At 47.8% G+C, this 26,361-nt stretch overlaps 1 protein-coding gene across 2 annotated transcripts in view; it reads left to right on the plus strand.

Annotated features, from left to right (window-relative positions):
* Positions 1-26,361, plus strand: part of DHX9 (DExH-box helicase 9) — a 164,097-nt gene that overhangs the window by 118,972 nt on the left and 18,764 nt on the right. For both annotated transcript variants that reach the window (XM_029617881.1, XM_029617882.1), the window contains 5 exons: positions 10,206-10,366; positions 10,682-10,793; positions 11,194-11,355; positions 11,494-11,621; positions 22,256-22,485. In XM_029617881.1, coding sequence (XP_029473741.1) covers positions 10,206-10,366; positions 10,682-10,793; positions 11,194-11,355; positions 11,494-11,621; positions 22,256-22,485 — 793 coding nt within the window. The remainder of the gene's footprint in view (positions 1-10,205; positions 10,367-10,681; positions 10,794-11,193; positions 11,356-11,493; positions 11,622-22,255; positions 22,486-26,361) is intronic.

Raw genomic sequence — 26,361 nt, forward strand, 5'->3', positions numbered from 1 at the left:
TTCAGGGACCTGGGTGACTACTGGTACTGAAGCCACTTCTGCTCAGTTTGGCCAGCAGAGGCAAGTTGCTGATCCAGGCCTACCCTCCCAGTTGCCACTGGATGTGGCCTGTGGGGAGCAGTAGCACATTGCCACTTGTTTTACCTGCTTGCCCAGGATCTGGAACTAAGTTTCCCCACCACAGCTCAATGCAGGGAGCATATTGCCAGCCTAGGCTGTGGAACTCAGGCTCCATGCTGCCCCAGCTCTGTAGTTTCTGGAAACTCTGTGACTCATCCCCATATGATGCCTGGACCTGCAATCCCCTACCCTCCAGCAGCCAACTACAGCAGAACAGGGGAAGTTCATAAAAACAAAACAGGGTGCTTTTAAAAAGTTGGTGGGATTTTGTTTTTGCCTGAAGCCCAAGCTAATATTAAACAGTTAAATGGAAAGTACTTTTTTTTACATCTCTAGAATATACCAAAAACTTGCTGCACTTTTTCATGTGGATTGACCTTACTTCTCTTGAAAACCTGATGCAGCCATAGCGGTGCTCCATGTATGATCACTTGTCTTCTGTTCTTTTTCTCCCTCTAATATTTTATGTGATTAAGCGTGTAGCCTTCCAACTTCATCTCATGACCCCTTGAATTTATTTTTTATGAAAAATGTTTCCTTTTTGTACTTCTTATTAAAGTCTGCTAAATATTTGAATTTTGTCTTTCTCTCCTGTGTGTTCCAATGAGTGCATTTTGAATTATTTAAGCTTCTCTGGGTACAGTTTGTGTTGCAGGCTCTGTATCATTTTGGTAGCCTTCTCTGAATTGCTTTTAACCTCTTAATGTCTTTCTGATATGGCCTCCAGAACTAAGCGCAGTATTTGAGTTGGGGGCATCACTAGTGACCTATAACAAAGGTAGGGTTGCCTCCTTATTCTTGCTGTTGGTACCCATGAGTATACTGTTAGCTTTCCCTGTAATTTTATTAGAAGTAGCCTAGTGGTTAGAGCAGCAGACTATGAACCATGGAAACCAGGGTTCAAATTCCATGGACACTCCTTGACATTTTGTAAGCCCTCTGGAGACAGAGAAATACCTACAGTACCTGAATGTAATCCACTTTGAAGTGTCATGAAAGACAGAAAAATAATAATAATAAAAAACAAAACAATTATTCTGACAACTTTTGAGTCATGTTAGATTTCTCCTAGATTCTTTTCTTGGCAGCTTTCATTTTTTTTGTCTTCCTGATATGTGGCTAATGAATTTCTGCATCCTCAATATATTATTTTACACATTTTTCCATCGATGCTTTGGCTTCCAAACCCGTGACCATTATTAAATTTTTTTCAGGTGTCCGTTCATTCTTTTGCACATCTGTGTGTGGAAAGAAACAGTGCAGTGATAGAGAAAGAAAGACGTACATCAGGATACTGCTTTCACAGTGGGGAGGAGTCTAGCATTATTAAAAGAGCTGCAGTATTTGACTTTTATAGATAATAAGTATGTGTGTGTGTGTATATATATATATTATAATGTGTCATTTTGCAAGGAGAGGGAGAGACACTATATGTACATCAATGTTAAACTGCTGCTGTTTGCCTATGAAGAGAATTTCGGGACTGATTTGCCTCCTCCCTCCTTTATTACCCCTTTAAAATGTCATTTTCCTGTTTGTACCCCAGAGAGTGGGGTTTATGCATCCCTACAACTTGGAGGTAGAGAATACAACTTTGAAGCACTGCTACATAACTGAGAGTGCCACTTGCAGTCCCTCAGTATTTCTCTGTCTCTAGCAGATGGTAGAGGTGCATACCTGCAGTCTGACATGTTGTTTTAAAGTAAAGAGAAGAGGATAAGTAGAAGATTCAGCTCCCTGAGGTATTAGGTTCCTTCGTGGGCCATTCCTCAGGTAGAGCCAGGGGGTTGGCAGTCCCTGTCAGGACTCGGCCCTTTTCTTGGCAGGGGGGTGGGGTAGAAAGCCAGGGCCCTGGTTCCTTTTCCCTCTCTGGGCCCTTCACTCCCTCGGTGTGCCTGGTTCCTCAGCGGGTAACCTCCAAAAGCAGGGGAGTAGCCTTTCCCTCCTGTTTTTCCTTTAGGCCCTGTCTCTTTAAAAACAAACAAATAAATAAATAAAAAGAAGCAGTGACTGGGAGCCTACAGCAGTGTGCAGACCTGAGGAGCAGGTAAATTTGTTTCTTTCTCTGCCGGGAGGCAGGCAGGAGGGAGTGGGCTGAATTGCCTGCCTTTATCGGAGTTAGGTAGTGCTGTATTTCAGCACCCGGACAGCGATCATTGTGATTGCTACAGCTATGTTTTATTTTTAGGCCTGACCATGTGTGCATCCCCGACCTGCTGGCTCACGCACAGCAAGATGCACTTTGCAACATCTGCAAGCTGAGGCACTCTTGCCTCAATGTGGCGTCATTTTGCTGTGATGGGCTTCGGGGGTGGGGGTGGGGGGGCTGTTGGGACGTCAGCGCGACCCCCCGGGGAGCGGTGAAAAGCTGCAGGCGGCTAGGTCATCTCCTGAGGCTGGGGGGGGGTGTCAGAGGAGCCAGCGGCCATTTTGGTAGAACATGCAGAAGTGCAGGCTGCCATTTCTGAGCCACGTGATTCCTCTTCCATACTTTTTCTTGTGGTAAAGGACCCTGCTGATGGCAGGGGATGGGGTAGGGCTTAGGAGGGGAGTCCATCAGGACTCTTCCTTCTCAGACCCGGAGGCCTTTTCCATGAGTTTTGTGCTTCTCCTTCATAAGGCTTATTTAGCCCGGAAGGAGTTAGGGGCAAAGAGGGTTTTGCCTAGGAAGTTCCAGATGGCCTAGAGGGCCTGTGGAGTCGGGAGGAATCCTGCGGATGCTGGGTCTCAGACGAACCCCGGAGGAGTGTGATTCTTCAGATAGCCTGGATGATCCTGAGCATCTCCAAGGGGGTTTAGTGGCATCGGACAAGGACCCTGTTAGTGCCCTGTGGGATCTGACACAGAACCTGGATCGAGATCCATTGGGGGTCTTGGTAGATCCCATGCAGGACGCTCAGGACCCGAAGGAGATGACCCGCGTGTGGTCCGCAGAGAGGAACTGGGTCCATTGATTCCCCAGGTGCTGGAGGAGCTCTGTATCAAAGATGTCCAGGAAGGCTTAGACAAGGAAGGAGTGAATCCGTTACCAAAGCAGGTGAAGAATTTGGTGGATAGGGAGTGGGAATCTCCGGGGGGGGGGCCTGAAGGTGGCGAGAGCTATGGGGAAATTATATCCCTTGCCGGAACAGACCTTGGAGTTATGGAGAATTCCCAAGGTGGATGCAGCCGTTTCAGTGGTTACTAAAAAGACTACCATCCCAGTGATGGGAGCGGCAGCTCTCAGGTATCTCCAGGATACTAAGTTGGAGATTCTGCTCAAGCGGCTTTTTGAAGTCTCAGCTTTGGCCCTTTGAGCAGCGGTGTGCAGAAGTCTGATGCAGAGAGCCTGTTTGTCCTGGGTACAGAAGGCACATGACAGCTGTTCCGGAACTGTATCTGAGGCAGCTCAGGCAGCCCATTTAGAGGTGGGAGAGGCCTATGTGGATGATGCTCTGTACAACATGGTCCAGACTTCTGCCAGGAGTGTGGTCTCAGTGGTGGAGGCACACAGGCTCTTGTGGCTACAAAATTGTCAACGGATATGTGGTCTAAGACCCAGCTGTCGAACCTCATTTTCGGGGGAAGCTCCTCTTCGGGGAGGATTTGGAGAAGCTCGTGTGAAGCCTTTGGGAGAGTCGAGAGGCAATAAGTTGCCTGAAACAGGAAAGGTCCTAAGAATTCCTTTCCGAGCCTGTTTTTGAGAGGCTAGGAGATTTCGAGCAAGCAGAGCCCTTGCACAAGCTTCTCAGAAACAGAGTTTGGGCAAACAGCCCTTTCGGAATCAGCGCAGGTCTCCTAAGGATGGTGGGTCCCAAGGGGGGAGCGGAAGTAAGGTCGGACAATGAAGATGTTAGGACCCAGTCCTCTCAGGAGACTATTGGGGGGAGGCTCTCATTTTTATGAGGCGTGGACCAAAATAAAGCCAGATCGGTGGGTCCTGGAGTTGGTAAGAGACAGTTGCATCTTAGAATTTTCTCAGATGCTCAGGGCGCCTTTGTAGTCTCCCACTGCGTCTCCTGGATCAAGTGGTAAGCGGAGCTGGACACGCTCCAGCACTTACAGCTTTTGCACGCCATTGTTCTGGTGCCCCCTCAGGAGAAGGGGGCAGGGCAAGTATTCAGTGTACTTCACGATGCTAAAGAAGGAAGGGACCTTTCAACCCATTCTCAATCTGCAGAAGGTGAATGCTGTCCTCCAGCTGCCGTGATTTCAGATGGAGTCGCTGCGCACAGTGATTGTGGCGGTGCACAAAGGGGAGTTTTTAGCGTCCCTGGATCTGCCAGAGGCCTACTTTAATATCCCTATTCGACACGAGCATCAACGGTTTCTAAGATTCATGGTTCTGGGAGAACATTTCCAATTTCAAGTCTTCCCTTTGGGTTAGCAACGGCACTGCACATATTCACAAAGGTGATGGTAGTAGTGGCAGCGGCTCTCAGGAAGGAGGGCATCTTGGTACACCCGTACCTGGACGATTGGCTCATTCGAGCAAAGTCGGAGGTAGTGTGGTCGCTCAGTCCAGCGGGTGCTCTAGTTTCTGGGGGCATTAGGCTGGGTGCGAACCTCACAGAGTCATCTGAAGCCGACCCAATCCTTGGAGTTTCTAGGGGCTCGCTTTGATACCTGACTGGGGAAGGTGTTCCTGACTTCGGAGAGAGTCCTCAAGCTGCAGAGTCAAGTGCTTTGGTTGCAGAGCATGGTAGTGCCCAGGGTCTGGGATTACCTGCAGGTCCTGGGGTCCATGGCTTCTATGCTGGATTTAGTACCATGGGCTTTTGCTTACATGCAGCCTCTACAAGGGGGTTCTGTAGAGGCGGTCCAGAGAAGGGCAACCAAAAAGGTGGATGGTCTTCATAAAATGACTTATGAGGAGAGATTAAAGAACCTAAATATGTACACCCTGGAGGAGAGGAGGAGCAGAGGTGATATGAATTTTAACATGCTTGTATATGAATTTATGACCTGTTTGTTAATATGTATTACTACTTGTGTATGTGCAAATATGTAAACCGCCTAGACGGATAGCCCCCTACCCATTGTGCGGTATACAAGAATTTTAAATAAATAAACGATACAGATTTTCAGATACTTGAAAGGTTTTAATGATTCATGGTCAACAACAAACCTTTTACAATGGAAAAAAATCAGTAGAACTAGGGGTCACAATTTGAAGCTCCAGGGAGGAAGACTCAGAACCAATGTCAGGAAGTATTTCTTCACGGAGAGGGTGGTGGATTCCTGGAATGCCCTTCCAGAGGAAGTGGTGAAGACTAAAACTGTGAAAGATTTCAAAGTGGCATGAGATATAAACACTGTGGATACATAAAGGCTAGAGGATAGGAATGAAAAGTAGAGCCATGGGGGTGGCTTGCTGGAATGTTGACTACTTCCTGGTGATTACTACCCTTACTCAAAAAATCCCTTGCACGGTTAATGCAACCCCAACATTGCTCTCTGCTTCAACGACAAAGGGAAATGTGGAAAAGAGGATTTGCATTCAAATAACAACCAAAAAGGACTGAACTTCACAATCTGGGTAAACAATCGAGGGGGGTAGCTGCTTAATACGGCGGTTACTACCCTAAACCAATTAAGCCTGATATATCACTTTGAAAGCATATACAGCGTTGCTATCTGCTTCAACGGTAGGGGTAAGTGAGGAAAACAGGATTTACATTCAGACATCATCCAACAAGGCATCGAATTGTGCAATCTGGGTAAACAAGCATCGGGGTAACTTGCTTGATGCGGCGGTTACAACCCTTAACCATAAGCCTTATGCTCGCCTTTGATGCAACTCCAACATTGCTCTCTGCATCAATGACGGGATGGCAGGAAATTTGAATCAAACAGTTACCAACAAGAGCCCTGAAGTTGGTGGTTGGTGAAACAGATAAGTATGGGAAAATAGGTGTGGAAGCTTGCTGGGCAGAGTAGATGGGCCAATTGGTCTTTTTCTGCCGTCATTTCTATGTTTCTATGAATCGACCTTCAGGGGAATTTCAGCTTCCATTGTCAGAGGATGCCAGATTCAGTCTCTCTCGTGGTGGCTGTCATAGGACAATCTCAAGAAAGGAATGGATATGGAAATATCTGACTGGGTAATTGTAACCTCGGATGCCAGCCTCTCTGGATAGGGGGCAATTTGGCCCAGGGTCTGTGGCTGCCAGAGGAGGCGGCTTGGCCGATCAATCGACTGGAAACCAGAACAGTGCTCAAGGCCTTGTTGGCGTTTTTTCCACTCGTTCGGGGCAAATCAATGCGAGTATTCTCAGACAATGCGACGACAATAGCGGTATGAAGAGTCATCTAGTGGCATTGGAAGAGCAGGAGCTGTTCCTGTGGGCAGAGAAACGTCTGCTTCTCATGGCCGGAGTGGACAACGTGCAAGCAGACTTCCTCAGCAAACAGCTTCTGGATCCGGGGGAGTGGGAGTTGTCAGCGGAAGTCTTTGCCTTGCTGCAAGCAAGGTGGGGCAGACCAGTGATAGACCTCATGGCGACTTCGGCAAATGTGAAAACGGATCGCTTTTTCAGTCGCAGACGGGAGTTTGGATCAGAGGGTATTGATGCTCTCGTTCAACCATGTCCGACATACCTTGTCCTGTTTGTGTTTCCTCTGTGGTTGCTTGTAGGACGGGTGCTGTAGCACATTGAAACTCATCTGGGCAGGTTCATTCTGTTGATGCCAGAGTGGCTGCGGTGGCCGTGGTTTGCGGACCTTCTGCGTCTCGCGGCAGAAGGACCCGTTCGCTTTGCTAATCTCTTAGGGTTACTTCGAAAGGGACCTGTATTTTCAGACTGGGAGGATCGCTTCTGTCTAGCTGCCTGGCTTTTGAGAGGTGGCAGCTCTGTTTGATGGGATATTTGGAGCTGGTGATTGCAACTTTGCTTCAGGCAAGGAGGCCTTCCAGTTCAGTGGCTTATGTCCAGGTATGGAGAGTATTCGAATCCTGGTGTTTGCTTAATAGAGTACAACCCTTAGAAGTGGACATCCCGCAGATTTGGAATTTCTGCAGTACGGGTTATCTAAGGGGCCAGCGTATAATTCCCTTCAAGTCCAGGTAGCAGCTTTGGGTTCCTTGCATGGCAGGATTCATGGAAAGCCACTGGCGTCTCACCCGGATGTGGCTCATTTTCTGAGAGGGGCAAAGCATCTGCGTCCTCCGGTGTGGAAGATATCTGTCTGGAGTGGAATTTGAATTTGTTTCTTCAGGGCCCCCCTTTGAGCCAATGTGAAGGGCGTAGTTGAAAGATTTAACCCTGAAGACTGTTTTCCTGGTGGCTATCTTTTCAGCTAGGTGAATTTCTGAGCTGCAAGCGTTGACGTGTAGGGATTCTTTCCTCTGTTTTTTGGACGATGGAGTCTCTTTATGAACATTTCCGTCCTTTTTGCCAAAGGTAGTCTCCTCTCTTCACCTTAAATCAGGTGGTCGAGCTTCCTGCCTTTTCAAACTTGACAGCCGATTCTTCTATGGCTAGAGAACTTCATTTGTTGGATGTACGTCATATCCTTTTGCAATATCTCAAGGTGACAAACCCCTTTCGGAGATCAGATCATCTGTTTGTCCTGTTCAGTGGAGCAAAGAAGGGAAAAAAGGCTTCCAAGACACGATTGCTCACTAGTTAAAGGAGACTATAGCTTTGGCTTACATCTGCAAGGGCCAACTGGTTCAGGAGGGGTTATGAGTGCATTCCACTGGGGCGCAGGTGACCTCGAGGGTGGAATGTCAACTGCTTTCTCCACAGGAGATCTATCGTGCAGCGACATGGGCTTCCCTCCATTTTTACCAAATACTATCGCTTAGATGTATGAGTTCCAGAGGTAGCAATGTTTGGGGAGAGTGTATCCTGCCCAGTATAGAGGGGCTTGGGTATATCCCACTCGTCTAGACTGATCCGGGGTACGAACAGGAAAGGAAAATTGGTTATTACCTGCTAATTTTCGTTCCTGAAGTACGATGGATCAGTCCAGAGTCCAGTCCCCTTCTGACGAAAGACTTCCTCTCTTCTGGATATGGCTAAGCTGATTGTGCTGACATTCGATTTGATAAGTGATGAAAACTGTACATAGTTGGTATATATGTATTGTTAAGTCAAGGGGGCCTAGTTTGCAGGGAGCTCCAACTTTAAGCCTCTGTTCACCCAAGGTTTATTGGGGTTTGTTAAAGTAGATATCTTGCCTTGGGTACATTTCAATACTGAGGGAATGCAGGTGGCACACTCAGTTATGTAGCAGTGCCTCAAAGTTTTGTTCTCTGCCTCCATCTGCTGATAGGGATGCATAAATCCCATTCGTCTGGACTGATCCGTGGTACTTCAGGAACAAAAATTAGCAGGTAAGAACCAATTTCCCTTTAAATAATGATGAATGTGTCAATCTTGACCTACAATAGTACACCCTGCAAATATTTTAAATCCTAAATCCACTCACCCCAACACATAGAACATTTATTGACTCATAGAATTGGAGAAAGATTTTTGTTTTTTTTTCTAATACATCAGTAGCATATTATGGTCCCTTGGAGAAATGCTAATATCTTGTGGTTCTCATGCAGAATTGGTCCTCCTTCGAGGACAGCAGGATGTCAGTCTTCACACATGGGAAACATCAAACACTGAAGCCCAGCACAGAATTTTGATCGCAAATATTCTAGAGCTTTTAGCAAGGTCTACTGAGCATGTGCAGCTGTAGCCCCTTCCCTGTCTCTCAGGTAGAGTCCTTCAGTCTTACTGGTGAGAATCAGAGTTCACTTTTAGGAAGTTCTTTATTGTGTTCATTTTTTGTGTGACTTAGTGGGTTTCTTGCCCCATGCTCACATGAAACACCTGCCTTTGGACGCCTTGTTGTATATCAGGGTTTGTCTGTCATCCAGTCTCTTTGAGGTGAAAAACCAAACTCTTTTCCCTCCTAGAGCCCTTATGTGTTGGCTGCCTCACTGAAAAGGGGCGAAAATGTTGGTGCTTCCGCACTAAAGAATTTACCCCTTTTTTTCAATAGTCTCTAGCTGGACAGTCACCCATGTGTGAGGACTGCCATCCTGCTTGTCCTCTGAGAAAGCAGAGTTTCTTACCTTTAACAGGCTTTCTCAGAAGAAAGCAGTCCTCATGAAACCCGCTTGCTTCCCCAGGAATTAGTTTTTCCATGTATTTGCTATGTCATGGACTTGAGGCACTCTGTCTCAGAGACAGGGAGGAGGAGGCTACGGCTGCACATGCTCAGTAGCGCATGCTAAAAGCTCTAGAATCTTTGACATCAAAGTTCCATGCCAGGCTCCATCGGATGATGTCACCCATGTGTGAGGACTGACATCCTGCTGTTCTCAGAAAACACCCGTTACAGGTAAGCAATTCTGTTTTAGGGCCATAGGAATTGACTGGTGACCCATTGCTGACTTCCCAAGCAATGAATGGGTTCCAAATCTGACACATTAGGATAATTTTCCTTTAATGTCTTTCCAGTTCTTTAAAGCATGAGTGTCTCACAATAATTGGATCCAGTCCTCTTGCAAAGGTTTTGTAGGGCTATACCACTGTCTTGCAGTATTCCACTAATGTGATTCTTTGTTCTAAATGGAACCTGCCCCTCCAGAGAGCCCAATAAAATTACCACTGGGTCTATCCGTATTAACATTACCAATATCTCATAGATCCAAGATAACACATCTGCCTGGAAGGTTTGAATTGTAGGACATTGCCATCACATGAGTCCTTTTTTCGCTACACCCCACCCCACCCCACCCCCCCAAGTATCTGAATCTTTAATAGCCACTTTTTTAACTTCCACTAGAGTATAGTGCCATCTATATACTGATATGTAATTGATCTCATGTATATTTGCACTAATGGAATTCCTGCTCCATGGTTTTTAAAAAAAAAATTCCATCCATTCTTGTGATGTCTAAACTGCCTTATAATGAAAGTTGTAGCAGAGCGTGTACACTATTCAAGCGCGTTTTGTTAAGCAAGAAATTAAGGGCATAATGCTGAAAGTATGAACTCTGTTGCATGATAATGCTAGTCCCAATAATACAATATTCAGGAAAATCTGGGAAAGAGACTGCAGATGTGGAATTTCCGTTTTTTGTTTTGTTATTTAAACAGACTTGAGACTCACCTGACCCCTGAGATGTTCCGAACGCCACTCCATGAAATTGCTTTGAGCATCAAGCTGCTGCGCCTCGGAGCAATTGGTCAGTTTCTGTCGAAAGCAATTGAGCCTCCACCTCTGGATGCAGTAATTGAAGCAGAACATACACTGAGAGGTACATGCGTGGACTGAGTGTGTTTGTGGATTGTGTGTAAGCTTTGCTGCAATATGCTTTTAACATTAGAGTATCTTCCTGCTGTCTGAAGACTAAGAGAAAGATGTTGGGAAATAATCCTTTAATTGTTTGAGTTCATGATTATTAGTTGGTGGGGCAAGCTCTTCCTTTCAGGAGTGAACAATAGATCTTGCGATGTAGAATAAATAACATTCTAGGACCTAGGCAAATGCCATTATTGGAAGGTTTCCTCTTAAAGGTCATATCTTCATGGTTAAAGCAGCTACTCAGCTGATGACTGCTGTTTGGTTTCAGAGTTGGATGCCCTGGATATAAATGATGAGCTGACACCACTGGGAAGAATTCTCGCCAAACTTCCCATTGAGCCCCGCCTTGGCAAGATGATGATTATGGGTTGCATCTTCTAGTGAGTACGCTTGTGATGTATTTATCCTGGGAGTCAGAAGTTCTGAGCTGTGCATGAAACTTGTGTCCAATATCTGTTCTTGATATGAACGCCTATATGGATTAGATGAAGAGAATTGGTGCACTACAGGGACAGAGTTATATATTACAGAGGGAGTTAAGGAATGACAATGAATTTTAGGGAAGTGGGGCAGGCATTTCTATGGAGCATTCATGGGAGGAGGACAGCTATAAAGATACTGAATGCTCTTCATGTGTTTTTTAAGCAACTGTCATTTGTTCCCCCACTCATTTCCACCATGTAAAGTAGCTTAGAAATTTTTACTGTTAAAGCTGCTGTGGTAGCAAGTAGTCTTGAAGTCTTGCCAAAATGTAAACTACTGTCTGCATTTTTGTTACAGTGTGGGTGATGCTGTGTGTACCATCTCTGCTGCCACCTGTTTCCCAGAGCCTTTCATCAGTGAGGGCAAACGTCTAGGTTTTGTCCATAGAAATTTTTCTGGGAATCGATTTTCCGACCATGTGGCTCTTCTTTCTGTCTTTCAGGCCTGGGATGATGCAAGGTATGTTGGTATGCACTGCCTCATATGAGAGTGACATTCGTTGGTAACTGATGAGGCATGTCAGGGCCTGGGATTTGGCTGTAGTAAGGGTCAGTGTCTTTGATCCAAGGAAGAGCATTCTGTCTTTTTGGTTTTTAGGATGGGAGGTGAAGATGCTGAAGTAAGATTCTGTGAGCACAAACGGCTCAACATGCCAACACTTCGGATGACATGGGAAGCAAAAGTGCAGCTCAAAGACATTCTGGTCAATGCTGGTTTCCCGGAAGGTAAATGAAATTTTTACGGTATGATACAGGCACCCATATCTTATAAAGTAAATACCATGTTTATAGCCTTTCTGGTAAAAAGTATAAATAAGACATTCGGTTTTGCTGTGGTGTTTGGGAAACAGACCAAAGTGAATCTAGTGTTCTCCAAGCGATACCATTGGGATTGGTTAAAAGGGAGAGGTGAGCACACTATGGCCCATGGTGATGACCGCTTGTCACTTCTGGCTGGAAGTGACGGTGGGCCAGAAGAAATGTAGCCATGGGACCTCCCTTGCTATACACTTCTCAGATTTGCTACCCTGGGGTGGACCTCCTAGCCATATCAGAATCCCAGTGTGGCCCTCAGGCCTAGTGTATAAGGTAGTAGAAGAGTTTTTGATTAACAGTATCTTTAAATTGTAACTTTCCCTGTGCGTACCCGGATCAGTCCAGACCATGGGTTGAGCCTCCTTTCCAGCAGGTGGAGACAGACCAAAACTGAAAAGGTATCCTATATGAGGACAGAGCCTACCCTGTAGCCCTTCAATATTTGTCAGTCTCCAGCAGGTGGAACAGCTCACCCTGTGGTTCCCTGTTAACTTCTGCTTGTCCCTTCTGGGCGTTTTTTCCTTCTGTGTGTCTATCGTGTTTGGATCAAGCAAGTATTTCTGAGATATTGTTTAAAAAAAAAAAAAAAAAAAAAATGCGAACTCTGTGGATCCTTCACAGGAGACAGTCCCTGTCTCCTCACTCTTGCGGGGGCCTAGGGGGGCTTGGCCCCTTGTTTTATATAGCCTAGGCTCCCTTTTCCCGGTGATCCTCGGCTGCAGGGGTGAAAATTGGTGGTGCCAGTCACTCCCCCTGTTCAGCTCCCTCTCTCCTTCTCTTCTGTACTGCTCTCCCGTCAGTGGAATCCATGGTTTTGTAGCTGCTGACAGGGAACTTTGTGTAAAAAAATAAAAATCTAAATAAAAGGTGATTTTACCCAGAGGAGTCCCTGATAACTTTAACAGAAGGCTCCTGCCTTCCCTACTCACTTTTGCAGCTTGAGAGAGTGAATTGAGAGCGTGCACAGTTCATTCTGTGCCTCCGCTCCTTCAGCACCAGCAGCTCAGCTTAGTGCTGCCCCTCCCCCACCCAACAGCCATGCCTCGATCTCTGATGTGTTTAGCCTGCGGGGATTCCTCTGTCAGGCTTTCGCGGGAGGGGCTCTGTTCACGCTGCCTCCCGGGGGGGGGGGGGGGAGGTTCCTCTGAGGTCCGGACCAAGCCGCCAAAACGTTTTCCCCCGCCATTCCCGGGTTGTCAAACCGCGAGAATGGTGGCCATTTTGGGTTTTTTTTTCCGGTTTCTTTATTGGAGCTCCCTGAAGCCCCTGACCCGATTTTTTTTCGGTGACCCCCCCTCCGATTTGAGCCCCACACACTCTCCTCTACTGAACCCGTTTTTCCACTGATTTTGCTGCACAAATCCTATTTCCCTGTACATACCAGGATCAGTCCAGACTGCTGGGTTATGTCTCCCTTCCAGCAGATGGCATCAGAGGAAAGCTGAAAAGCACCCATCATATAACCTGGTGTGCCACCTGTGATCCCTCAGTATTTCTCTGACTCCAGCAGATTGAGAGGCATAACCTGCTGTCCTGGTTCTGTCTAAATTTTCCTGGGATTTTCCCGACAGGTTTGATTTCTCACTATCAAGCAACCTTTGACTAAATCAAAGTTTACTTCCTATATAAAAAAAAAGGTTTTTAATTTGACAGTGAAGCAGCAGCTAACTTCAGGCAGGCAAGGCAGGGCTTTGCCCTGCAACTATTTTCCCGGAGAATTAATTTACTGACCCGGTGAGCTGAGGGAGAAAACTTACCGGTGGGCCAGTCACTCTCCCCCTCCTCGGACAGATCAGAGACATCTCAATTCCTCTGTTTATTGCCTTAATTAGCCTGGCTGTCCACTGAAGGCTGGCTTTTAAACAATAAATAAATAAGGTCAAAGACTTTATTTTTACCCGTGACCGATTATTTTGTCGGCCGTTGCCTGCCCAGATTCTCCCGGGCCTCCGGAGGGTGTGGAGATTTCACCCGGCTGCTGCACACGATCCTCTACGATCCTCGATGCCACGTGACAGTGTGTGTGCCGCTTGTGGAGAGCCAGGGGCCCTGCTCTCCCGCAAAGGCTTCTGCTCCCGTTGTATTCCTGGGGGCGAGGGGCCTTCGCGGCTCTCAAATTCGGCACGGGGGCGGCCATGCCGGGTCCGCGTGGATCCGCGCGGTCGGCAGTCAACTGTGAGGCAGAGGCCTGCCTCGCTCCCGATCAGCGCAGGAGTGGCGGCCATCTTGCCTCTAGCAGACAGAGACGCAGATTTGTCTGAGGAGGAAGAGGTTCTCACAGGACAAGCAGGATGGTTGTCCTCACAAATGGGTGACATCGGGGATGGAGCCCACCACGGAAAACTTCTGTCAAAGTTTAAACAGAACTTTGACTGGCCCCTACTGGGCATGCCCAGCAAGGCACTGACCCTGCAGCCAGCAGGGGTCTCCCTTCAGTCTTCTTTTTTCCGCGCAGCAGTTGCCACGCGGTGAAAGGAGCTCTCTAACCACGTTCCTGACAGGAATTGGAAATTAATTTCCTAAGAAAATTTGCCCCTCAGGGGTCTCCCTTCGACAAATTTTTAGTCATCTTACGGAACCCGGTAAGTTTTTTGCCTTTTTCCATCGACTACCGTCGAATTTGGCCCTTGAGGCCTGTTGGCACTTACCGATCCCCAGCCTAAATTTTGGCTTCAGGCCATGGCAACGGGGTTCCGCCGTTGTCCGGATTGTACCCGGACTATGTCCATCACAGACCCCCACAGGGTTTGTGTGATGTGTTTGGGTAGTGAGCATGATGTCCTGACTTGCACCAAATGTGCCTTAATGACACCCAAGGGTCGCAAAGCCAGGATGGAGAAGATGGGGCTCCTCTTCCATGCACCCACCCCAACGCCATCGATAGCATCGACGTCATCGGAACCGGCACCGTCGAAGTTGTACCATCATCGTCAACCCTCCGGTGACCGTCCGCCATCGATCGCTTCTCGGCCGTCGACTCCCGTCCCTTCCCCGGATGGGCGAGGGGATCGGAAGGAAAAGCACCGCTATCGACGGCACAAATCTCGGCCTGTCGAGGATCCACAGCCATCGACCTCTGCTCAAGCCGAGCCACCGACAAAGAAGCCGCGAACAGACCGGACACCCTCCACGTCTCGTTCGCAGGCATCGAGGAAACCCTCACCCTCCTGGGGTGCGGGGGCCGTGATCCCACCGGTTACGGTGGTCCCTCCGGCCCTGCCTCAGCCTCCCTCTCCCGTCGAGCCGGGTATGGTTACCCCTGGTCTCCGGGCAGAACTGGACCGGCTGGTCCAGGAGGCCATCGAGAAAGCGATGAAGAAATTGCAACCTCCATCGGCACCGTCTCCGGCACCGGTTCCAGTGCCGCCCCCGGCACCGACACCGGCACCGGCTTCGCCACCGAGGAGGGAACCGACCACCGAGCCGTTGATACAAGCGCTAGCACCGCTACTGAGCCGCATGGAGGCGCTCATGACGGCCCTTCCATCGGTGATTCCAGTGCCATCGACAACACCACCGTCTCCGACTGGATTTTCATCGGCAGGAGAAACACCGTTCCGGATTCCCCCTTCCGGGGTGGTTCCATCGGTGCCTTCTGGTATATCTCCACCGATATATCCTTCGGTTCCATCCATTCCACGCCAGGCACCGATTCCATCGACAGCACCGAAGCCATCGATGCCATTTCTGGTTCCACCTACGGCACCGATTCCACCTCGGTTTCCATCGATGCCTTTAGAGCCTCAGCCAGGTCCATCAGGGTTACAAACCCCACTTGATCCCTACGATACCTGGGGTGATGATGATGATACATCTTCTGACACGGATTTGCCTTCGCCTCCATCTCCTACAGAGAGTAGAAAAAGATCTCCTCCTGAGGATCTATCTTTCATTAACTTTGTGAAAGAGATGTCAGAAGTTGTACCTTTTCAACTACAATCTGAAGCTGATGACAGACACCAGATGATGGAACTCCTTCAATTTCTGGATGCTCCAAAAATCATCGCTTCCATCCCTATACACCAGGTGTTTTTGGATCTGCTCAAGAAAAACTGGGAATCTCCTTCATCAGTGTCCCCAGTTAACAAAAAAGCTGACTCCACCTACCTTGTTCAGTCAGCACCAGGTTTCCAAAAACCTCAACTGGATCATCGCTCTGTTGTGGTTGAGTCCGCGCAGAAGAAGGCCAAGCGTCTTAAGCCACACTCTTCTACCCCACCTACCAGGGACAACAAGTTCCTAGATAGTGTTGGACGGAAAGTCTATCATGGAGCTATGTTGATTTCACGCATAGCTTCATATCAACTTTACATGACTCAGTACAACAGAGCCATCCTTAAGCAGATGCAAGACTATGCTGACACGTTGCCAGACCAATACCAACCGCAGCTTCAAGCCCTTCTTCACAAGGGATTTGAGGCAGGGAAGCACGAGATTAGGACTGCCTACGACATATTCGATGCTTCCACAAAAGTTTCAGCCACAGCCATCTCAGCCAGACGTTGGGCTTGGTTAAAGTCATCCAACCTTCGCCCAGAGGTTCAAGATCGTCTTGCTGATTTACCCTGCTTAGGCGATAATTTGTTTGGAGAGCAAATTCAGCAGATTGTGGCGGAGTTAAAAGACCACCATGAGACATTGAAACAACTCTCATCTGTCCCACCTGAGCTGACCTCCAAGCAACCGCAAAAGAAAGACTCTAAGAAGTCATTCTTTCGACCACGCCGTTATTACCCTCCATCGGCCAGGCCTCGTCCAGCTCGATCCTCTACTAGGCCTCAGCCTCGTCAGCCTAGGAAACAAAGGCCTACTGTAGCCCCTCCTCCTGGGCCTGCGGCTGGCCTTTGACTCCCCTATAGGGAACACATGCCAAACCCCTCTTCCGGACATCCCTGTAGGAGGTCGACTGTACCATTTTCTACAACCTTGGTTACAGATCACCTCAGATCAGTGGGTGCTAACAATTATCGCACAGGGTTACCACCTCAACTTCATAACTCTTCCGGCAGACTCCCCGCCTCTTCAAGCGTGGAGTCTATCCACCCATTTGGCTCAAATACAACAGGAAGTATCCCTTCTTCTGCAATCAAATGCTATAGAACCTGTTCCTCCCTCTCAACGAGGCAAGGGATTCTATTCCAGATACTTCCTAATACCAAAGAAATCGGGGGGACTACGTCCCATTTTGGACCTTCGAGCCCTCAACAAATATCTTCAAAAAGAGAAGTTCAAAATGGTAACCCTAGGCGCGCTGCTCCCTCTGCTACAAAGAGGGGATTGGCTGTGCTCTCTCGACCTCAAGGACGCTTATACCCACATTGCGATCACACAATCCCATCGCAAATATCTGCGGTTTCTAGTTGGCCACGACCATTATCAATACCGTGTCCTCCCTTTCGGTCTAGCTTCTGCCCCACGAGTCTTTACCAAATGTCTCGTAGTGGTAGCAGCATTCCTCAGGAAGGAAGGTGTCCACGTCTACCCATACCTGGACGATTGGCTAATCAGGGCCTCCACCCAACAGATGGCTCAATCCTCCCTAAAATTGACAATTCAAACACTCCTTTCCTTAGGGTTTCTCGTCAATTACGAGAAATCTTGCTTAGTCCCGTCTCAAACCTTATCCTTCATTGGGGCAGACTTGGACACCTTACAGGCAAAGGCTTACCTTCCTCTTCAGAGGGTCCACACCCTAATGTCCCTGGCTCGCCAGCTCCAGTCTCAGAACACTGCCACAGCTCGCCAGTTCCTCATTCTCTTAGGGCACATGGCATCCTCGGTTCAAGTCACTCCCATGACCCGACTAGCCATGAGAGTAACACAATGGACTCTACGACACCAATGGATTCAAGCTTTTCAGCCTCTGTCCTCCATAGTCACAGTCACACAAGCGCTGCGCCTATCCTTAACCTGGTGGACGACTCAGGTCAACCTCCTTCAGGGCTTACCCTTTCTTCCACCGGATCCACAAGTAATCCTAACCACCGACGCTTCTCACATCGGTTGGGGAGCCCATGTGGACGACTTTCAAACCCAAGGGTTATGGTCCAAAGAGGAAGCCGAACACCAGATCAATTTCCTGGAACTTCGAGCAATCCGCTATGCGCTCCGCACTTTCAAAGATCATCTCTTTCATCAGATAATCTTAATCCAGACGGACAACCAAGTGGCCATGTGGTACATAAACAAGCAGGGAGGCACAGGCTCCTTCCTTCTGTGTCAGGAAGCTGCGCAGATCTGGGCGGAAGCCCTCTCCCACTCCATGTACCTCAGGGCCACTTACCTGCCGGGAGTAGACAATGTATTGGCAGACCAGCTGAGCCGTGTCTTCCAACCGCACGAGTGGTCACTCGATCCTCTGGTAGCGACCTCTCTGTTTCACAAGTGGGGTTCTCCCCGCATAGACCTCTTTGCGTCCCCTCAGAACCACAAAGTGGACGATTACTGCGCTCTCATTCGGAGCCAGCACTCTCGGCCGAGGGATGCATTCTCCCTCAAGTGGACAATCGGTCTGCTCTATGCATTCCCTCCACTTCCTCTTGTGTCAAAGACTCTCGTGAAGCTACGCCAGGACGGAGGAACCATGATCCTGATAGCACCTTACTGGCCACGCCAAGTATGGTTTCCAATACTCCAGGATCTCTCCATCCGCAGGCACATTCCTCTGGGAAAGGACCCGCATCTGCTCACTCAAAACGACGGATGCCTCCTCCATCCCAACCTCCAAGCCTTGTCCCTGACGGCATGGATGTTGAAAGGTTAGTCCTTCAGCCTTTCAACCTTTCAGATTCCGTTTCTCGGGTCCTGATAGCTTCACGAAAGCCTTCCACAAGACAGTCTTACTCATACAAATGGAAAAGGTACACATCATGGTGCACTTCTCAGTCCCTTGATCCCCTTTCCTGTCCAATCTCCAAATTCTTGGACTATTTATGGCATCTCTCTGAATCAGGTCTTAAAACCTCTTCTATCAGAATGCATGTCAGTGCGGTAGCCGCCTTCCATAAAGGTGTACAGGGTGTCCCTATTTCAGTACAACCCCTAGTAACACGTTTTCTTAAAGGCTTGCTCCATCTGAAGCCACCCTTACGTCCTCCGGCCCCATCTTGGGACCTTAACCTGGTTCTTGGTCGTCTAATGAAACCTTCTTTCGAACCTCTGCACTCCTGTGAGTTAAAGTATCTCACATGGAAAGTGTTATTCCTTTTGGCTATCACTTCAGCTCGCAGGGTTAGTGAATTGCAGGCCCTAGTTACCTATCCGCCTTACACTAAGCTCCTGCAGGACCGGGCGGTACTCCGCACTCACCCTAAATTTTTACCTAAGGTAGTTTCTGAGTTTCATATTAATCAATCCATCATACTACCTATCTTTTTTCCCAGGCCCCACTCCAACTCCGGGGAACAGACTCTGCATACCCTAGACTGCAAACGAGCTCTAGCTTTTTATCTAGACCGTACAGTTGCTCACAGGAAGAGCACTCAATTATTTGTCTCTTTTCATCCTAACAAGTTAGGACATCCTGTGGGTAAGCAGGCTCTTTCCTCCTGGTTGGCGGACTGCATTTCTTTTTGCTATCAGCAAGCTGGCATTCCCTTTCAAGACTGTGTGAAAGCACACTCTGTGAGGGCCATGGCGACGTCAGTGGCACACCTTCGATCGGTGCCGCTTCCTGACATCTGCAGGGCTGCAACCTGGAGTTCCCTCCATACCTTTGCAGCCCACTATTGTTTGGACAAAGCTGGAAGACAGGACTCCATCTTCGGCCAGTCTGTCTTGCGTAACCTTTTTCCAACCTGATGTACCAACACCCTTCCACCTACCCGGTAGGGTGCGGATGCCCTTTCCCAAATTTCTCCTCACTTGTTGTGCCTGCTGCACACCGTTGGGTACATTTGGTGCAAGTCGGGACATCCTCAGCTCAGAACTCACCCATTTGTGAGGACAACCATCCTGCTTGTCCTGTGAGAAAGCAAATGTTGCTTACCTGATGTAACAGGTGTTCTCACAGGACAGCAGGATGTTAGTCCTCACGAAACCCGCCCGCCTCCCCACGGTGTTGGGTTCGTTTTGTTTTTACTTTCTAGGCACTGCCTGTAGCTTTGAAAATCAGACTGAAGGGAGACCCCTGCTGGCTGCAGGGTCAGTGCCTTGCTGGGCATGCCCAGTAGGGGCCAGTCAAAGTTCTGTTTAAACTTTGACAGAAGTTTTCCGTGGTGGGCTCCATCCTCGATGTCACCCATTTGTGAGGACTAACATCCTGCTGTCCTGTGAGAACACCTGTTACATCAGGTAAGCAACATTTGCTATCTCCCTCCTCTATCCCCCGCTAGCCCTCAGCCCTCAACGACCACACAGCTTGCATGCTGACTACTCCTCCTCCACCTATGCCTCCAGGGGGGCCCTTAAAGCGGCAGCATCCTTTCTTCTCAATTTGTATTACTTTTACATAAGGCATACATGGAAGCTGAGACTGATTGGGAATTCCCTGTACGTACCAGGATCAGTCCAGACGGTGGGTTATGTCCCCCGTCCAGCAGATGGAGTCAGAAAAAACTTCTGAGGGTGCTGCTCTATAAGCCAGTGCACCCTCAGCATGCTCTCAGTATTCTTCTGACTCCAGCAGATAGGAGCTGGGGAGCCTTAGCTCCCCTGGGACTTTAGAATAAGCTGAAACGGATTGGGAATTCCAGTCTCCTTCCCAGGCTAAACTTTTTAGGGCTTCCAAGGATCAGGGGAGGCCTGAACCTCGCACTGCTCAGCCAGATCCGGGAGATGGGCTGTCGGACCCTCTTATTACAGCGGATCCAGAGATTCAGGATCCCTCCACCCAGGCTGGGGGTGAAGAGGTAGAAAATGCCACTGCGGTGGAGGGGGATGATCCACAGGTGCGCTGCTTGTTCCGCCTGTTTGTACTCCACAGCGGAAAGAATCAAGCTGCCTCACGAGCGACCATAGCTCGCTGGATTAAGAAAGTAATCAAGGCAGCGTACATAGAGGCAGGAAGGCCCTTATCCCTACAGGTTAAGGCTCATTCTACTAGGGCCCAGGCAGTATCCTGGGCAGAAGTCAAACTGCTGTCGCCCGCCGAGATCTGTCGAGCGGCGATGTCCTCCTTACACACCTTCTCCAGATTCTACCGCCTGGGTGTCCAGGCTAGAGAAGACGCAGCCTTTGCATGGGCAGTATTAACTGGACCACAGGCAGCCTCACGCCCTGTCCAGGAGTAGCTTTTTTACATTCCACTGGTCCTGAGTCCATCTGCTACATGCTAGGAAATGGAGAAATTACTTACCTGATAATTTTGTTTTCCTTAGTGTAGAAAGATGGACTCAGCATCCCGCCTACGGCTGCCCACAGAAAAGGAGGGCCTTGGAAAGAGAAACTCGAGATTAAACAATTACGGGTAAGCCGTTGCCTACCCCTAGTTCAGGACACCCGCAGTTAACCTGACATTAACTTGGTTGAGTGCACTGGCGGTCTCCAGTTTTTGAAATCAGTTGAATTAGTTTAATCAAGTTGTTATGCAAGATATACATCCACAATGGCTTTTCAAGGAGGACGCTGAGGTCACTGCAGGGGTATATCTAGGGTGACGTCAGCTTTGAAATCTGACTCAGTCTCCCATCTGCTAGCAGAAGAGCACATAACCCACTAGTCCTGACATTAAGGAAAACAAAATTATCAAGTAAGTAATTTCTCCATTGCATTAAACTTCTTGCTTTTTGAGAAATATTGTAGTAAGGGAGTTGTATAAGGAACTGATGACAACATGTCAAGAGAAATTGGGAAAAAGATTTGTCTTGCACAATAGATATTGATATTTGGGAAGTTATATGATAGTGGGTTGGAGAAACATCTATTGGTGCTCATCTGTTAGAAAACTCATTTAAAGTATATTTTTGCTGGTATTAAACCTCTCAGAGCTTAATAAAATTTATAAAACAACCTCTGATGAATGTTGGAGGTAGTGTGGGGAAATAGGGTCTATGGGACATATATGGTGGACTTGTGAGCAGAATGTTCTCCTTTGGAAAATAGTTGTGAAACTGATCCTATATCACTAGAGTATCGTTGTAACGAGATCTGACAATTATTTCTTGCACCTGTGGATGAAGTGATGAGAGACACTGAGAGAGTAATTATCCAAATACGTGTGGTGATGAAGTGTGAAATTGCTGCACATTGGAAAAGAAAAGATCCATTGAGTAAATTACCATTATATAAGAGACTATGGGACATTTATCACATGGAGCAGCTAACAGCATTAAGAAGACATGTTTGTTTCTTTGTCTGGGTATGGACTTTCTTTCAGTGGGATAAACAATAGAGTTGCCCTTTCTTGAATGCTAGCTAGAGACAAAAGGGTTGGACATGGAAAGTTAGGGGTGGAGGGATCTGGGGTCCCTTACAAAACAATGTATGGTTTGAATTGTTTGGATTGTTGCTTGGAAAAACCCAATAAACGTGTCTCTAATTGCATAATTTTGATGTCCTGTATGCGGTTTGGAGGTTTATCATCTCTTTGCTTGTTTCCTTCACAGAATGTCTAATGACACAAATGTTTAACAATACTGGACCAGACAACAACCTGGATGTGGTAATTTCCCTGCTTGCATTTGGGTTCTACCCCAATGTCTGCTTTCACAAAGAAAAAAGGAAGATTCTTACTACGGAAGGGCGCAATGCACTCATCCACAAATCTTCTGTCAACTGCCCATTCAGCAGCCAGGACATGAAGTATCCATCACCTTTCTTCGTCTTTGGGGAAAAGGTAAGGTGGTCTTCCAGGTGTGGCCTTTCTAAAAGATGGTGACAATGTTCAGAGTCCTACAGCTTCGATTTTTCTTCCAGGTTGTAATTTTCCCTCTCACCAGTAAAAATCAAAGCAATGCTAATGCTTCATTCCCTGTACGTACCCAGATCAGTCCAGACTCCCATCCCTGCCTGCAGATGGAGACAAAGTTTCACTGAAAATACACATAACCCAGTGTGCCACCTGCAGTCCCTCAGTATTTCTGTCTCCAGCAGATGGTAGAGGTGCAAGCCTGCAGTCTGGAGTGGAACCAAAAAAAAAGAGAGAGAGCTTGATTGAAGAAATTTGGAGCCTCCCAGCGGTTTGTTAGGTCCAGTGGGGCCATCCTTCCTGGTCTGAGGTGAGCTAGCAGGAGATTGGTGACACTTTTGTAGCTCAATCCTAATTCCGTGAGGAGGATATCTGGTGGTCCAGATCCCTAATCCCCCCACGAGGCAGCCTTGGGACCATCCATTTGCTCTGCACTAGCCACTCGCAAGAACAGGAAAAAGTATTGCCTTTCTTATTTATGGCCAGGGTTGGCTGGTGGCTTGGGGCATAAAGTTGTTTAAAAAAAAAAAAAAAAGCAAAAAAGCAGAGCAGGTGCTTACTGTGGCCAGGCTCGCAGTCAGGTTGCCAGCCGAAGTCTATACTTTGTGGGTCTGTACAAGGCTGGTTCTTTTCAGGTTCCCCCTGGTGAGTGCAGCTTTATCAGCGCACAGCTCAGCCACGTGGTCATGACGTGTGGCACTGTCTGCTGAGCTTGTGGAGGATTGCGTTTTTGATTTAATTGGGCAGGCCTCTGTTCCTGTTGTGCTTTAGGAGGTGAAGGCACCTGGGGGGGGGGAGGGGGGCTCTTCTTTTTCTGTGGCTACTTCAGTGAGAGCTCCCCAAAGTTCCAGGCTTCCCGCGGGTGGGTCTGATTTCAGCACGGGAACGGCGGCCATGTTTGATCATTCATCTGAGTCTTCTGCTGCAGCAGAGGGGATAGGGAATCCTCATCACAGCTGTCTCCTGCTGTTGCTGGTGCAGGGGAGGACTGGGGAGACTCAGATGGAGGTAATTTTCCCCTGAGTAGGGAAAATTGACTAGACCAATTTCCCTTTAGATTTGGACTCAGATGAGCCTCAGGCTTTTTCTACCAAATTTATTTTACTGATTCACAGGGCTTATTTAGCAGAGCATACATCAGGGAGAATTTCTAGGTCTGATTCGCGATCTGGGAGTGTCTGGGCTTGGGGGAAGCGCCAAGTCAGGTAAAAGGAAGCGTTCGGAGAGCGTTTGTCAGGTGCTGAGTCTTTCTTCCCATACACGTCGAGCAGATGATACAGATGACTTTGATCCAGGGGGTGCTCCAGAGGTGGACATGGTCCCAGATGCAGTAGACCTATTTGAAGGTCCAGAGGAGTTACCAGTGGCCGGAAGGGATGATCCTAAGATGGTGCGCCTCTTCTGAAGGCTGCTGATTCCTGGGATCAAGGTGTCTCGGGAAGAGTCTGACTTGGAGGGAGCGGACCCAGTGTTGGATGATTTGTGGGGTCCAGCAAAGGCTTCTCCCTTCCATAAGTCAGTGAAGAAGCTGCTAGTTTGGGATTGGGCCACTCCATAGTCTGGTTTAAGGGCTGGCAGAGCTATGGTGAAGCTTTATCTATTACCGGAAGAGACGGAGCTTTTGGTAACTCCCTAAGGTCATCACTGCTGTATCAGCAATCACAAAGAATACCACTGTTCTAGTAGCAAGAGCAGCTGGTCTGAGGGATTTTTGACGTGTCGGCTCTGAGTATAAGAGCAGCAATTTGTAGTAGTTTTATATAGAGCTTCTATGTGGTGGGTTCAGGAACTGCAAGAGGCATGGGCTGGGTCTGGTCTAGCAGCACAGCAGGCTGAACATTTAGAGGCAACGTTTAGAGGCAATGCTAATGCTCTGAATGACCTGATAAGGACATTATTGAGGATCATGATGTCTGTGGTATTGGCCAGGAGATTGCTTTAGCAACAGAATTGGTCAGCAGATGTTTGGTTCAAATCTCAGCTGGGAGCTCTTCTATTTAAAGGAAGTCTTTTGTTTGTAGAGGATTTGGAGCAGATGAAGAAGCACCAGGGAGAATCTGAGGTCCAAAGGATAGGCCTAGGGGCAGATGGTTTTTCTCCTCTCAGACTCTGTTCCAAGAGAATAGAAGGTTTCGTCAAAATAAGGGTTTTTCAGGCCCTTGTAGGCAGACAGTGGCAATATCTCAGTCCTGGAGTCAGTCCTTTCGCGGTAATAAGCCATCATGAGAAAACGCTGGCTGGGCGCTGGAGGGGTGAAGTCCTCGCAAAGAAGCACTGTGTGCCTGCTTCAGGGACTACGGGAGAATTTGCTGTGTCCTATAGCGGGTTCACAGCATCCTTGTTACTTTTCTTTGTATCGTGTGTCAATCATGCGACGCCCTTTGTGCGTGTCGGACATGCAGCTCCGTACCCATGAACATCAATAAAGGCGGCGACCTTGATAAGTATGAATTAGAAATTGGCGAGGGTCGGAAAAGCAGCAGGGGAGAAGGGATTTTAAGAGAAATTGGAAAAACAAAACAAATTTTTTTTCACAACTGTTTTTGAAAATAATTAAAGAATAATAGACGGAGGAGAACATAAGAGTAACTGCAAATCGGTTACCCTAGTTGGAAACCTCCGTACAAGAAAGACCACCAGACAAGGTTTCCCTTGTATTTTCAAGTTGGTGAATTGATTAAAAAGGGGAGAGGTTAGTCAGTGATTAGTGAATACTGATGCAATTAATAGCAGTGGCTATTCCCTATGTAAACTTGATTAATAGCAGTTAATGGACTTCTCCTCCAAGAACTTATCCAAACCTTTTTTGAACCCAGCTACACTAACTGCACTAACCACATCCTCTGGCAACAAATTCCAGAGCTTTATTGTGCGTTGAGTGAAAAAGAATTTTCTCTGATTAGTCTTAAATGTGCTACTTGCTAACTTCATGGAATGCCTCCTAGTCCTTCTATTATTCGAAAGTGTAAATAACCGAGTCACATCTACTCGTTCAAGACCTCTCATGATCTTAAAGACCTCTATCATATCCCCCCTCAGCCGTCTCTTCTCCAAGCTGAACAGCCCTAACCTCTTCAGCCTTTCCTCATAGGGAAGCTGTTCTATCCCCTTTATCATTTTGGTTGCCCTTCTCTGTACCTTCTCCATCACAACTATATCTTTTTTGAGATGTGGCGACCAGAATTGTACACAGTATTCAAGGTGCGGTCTCACCATGGAGCGATATAGAGGCATTATGACATTTTCCGTTTTATTAACCATTCCCTTCCTAATAATTCCTAGAGACTCCAAGCACATCTGTCAGGGTACTGATGTTCTTGGAGTCTCTGGGTTGGGTGGTGAATCTAGCAAAGAGCCACCTAGTCCTCTCTCATACTGTAGAGTATCTAGGAGTGCGGTTCGATATACAGGCAGGGAGAGTGTTCCTCATGGAAGAGAGAGTGCTGAAATTGCAGTGTCAGTTTCTGCATTTTCTAGGGCCTTCAGTGCCCAGAGTCTGTGACTATTTACAGGTCCTGGGCTCTATGGCATCGACATTGGAGTTGGTGCATTGGGTGTTTGCACGTATTCGACCTCTTCAGAGGGCCCTTCTCTCCCTCTGGAACCCTTTATTGGAGGAATTTTATCTTTCCCTTCCATTAGCGAGGGAAGGCAGACACAGTCTGTCATGGCTTACTCGCACCAATCTCGAGCTTGGGGTGGAATTGGAGTTTCCAAATTGGATAATAGTCACCACGGATACCAGTCTCTCATGTTGGAAAGCAGTGTGTCAAAATCAATTGGCACAGGTGGACGAAGCAGGAA

The sequence above is a fragment of the Rhinatrema bivittatum genome, chromosome 10 (assembly GCF_901001135.1).
Source record: "Rhinatrema bivittatum chromosome 10, aRhiBiv1.1, whole genome shotgun sequence".
Lineage (NCBI taxonomy): Eukaryota > Metazoa > Chordata > Amphibia > Gymnophiona > Rhinatrematidae > Rhinatrema > Rhinatrema bivittatum.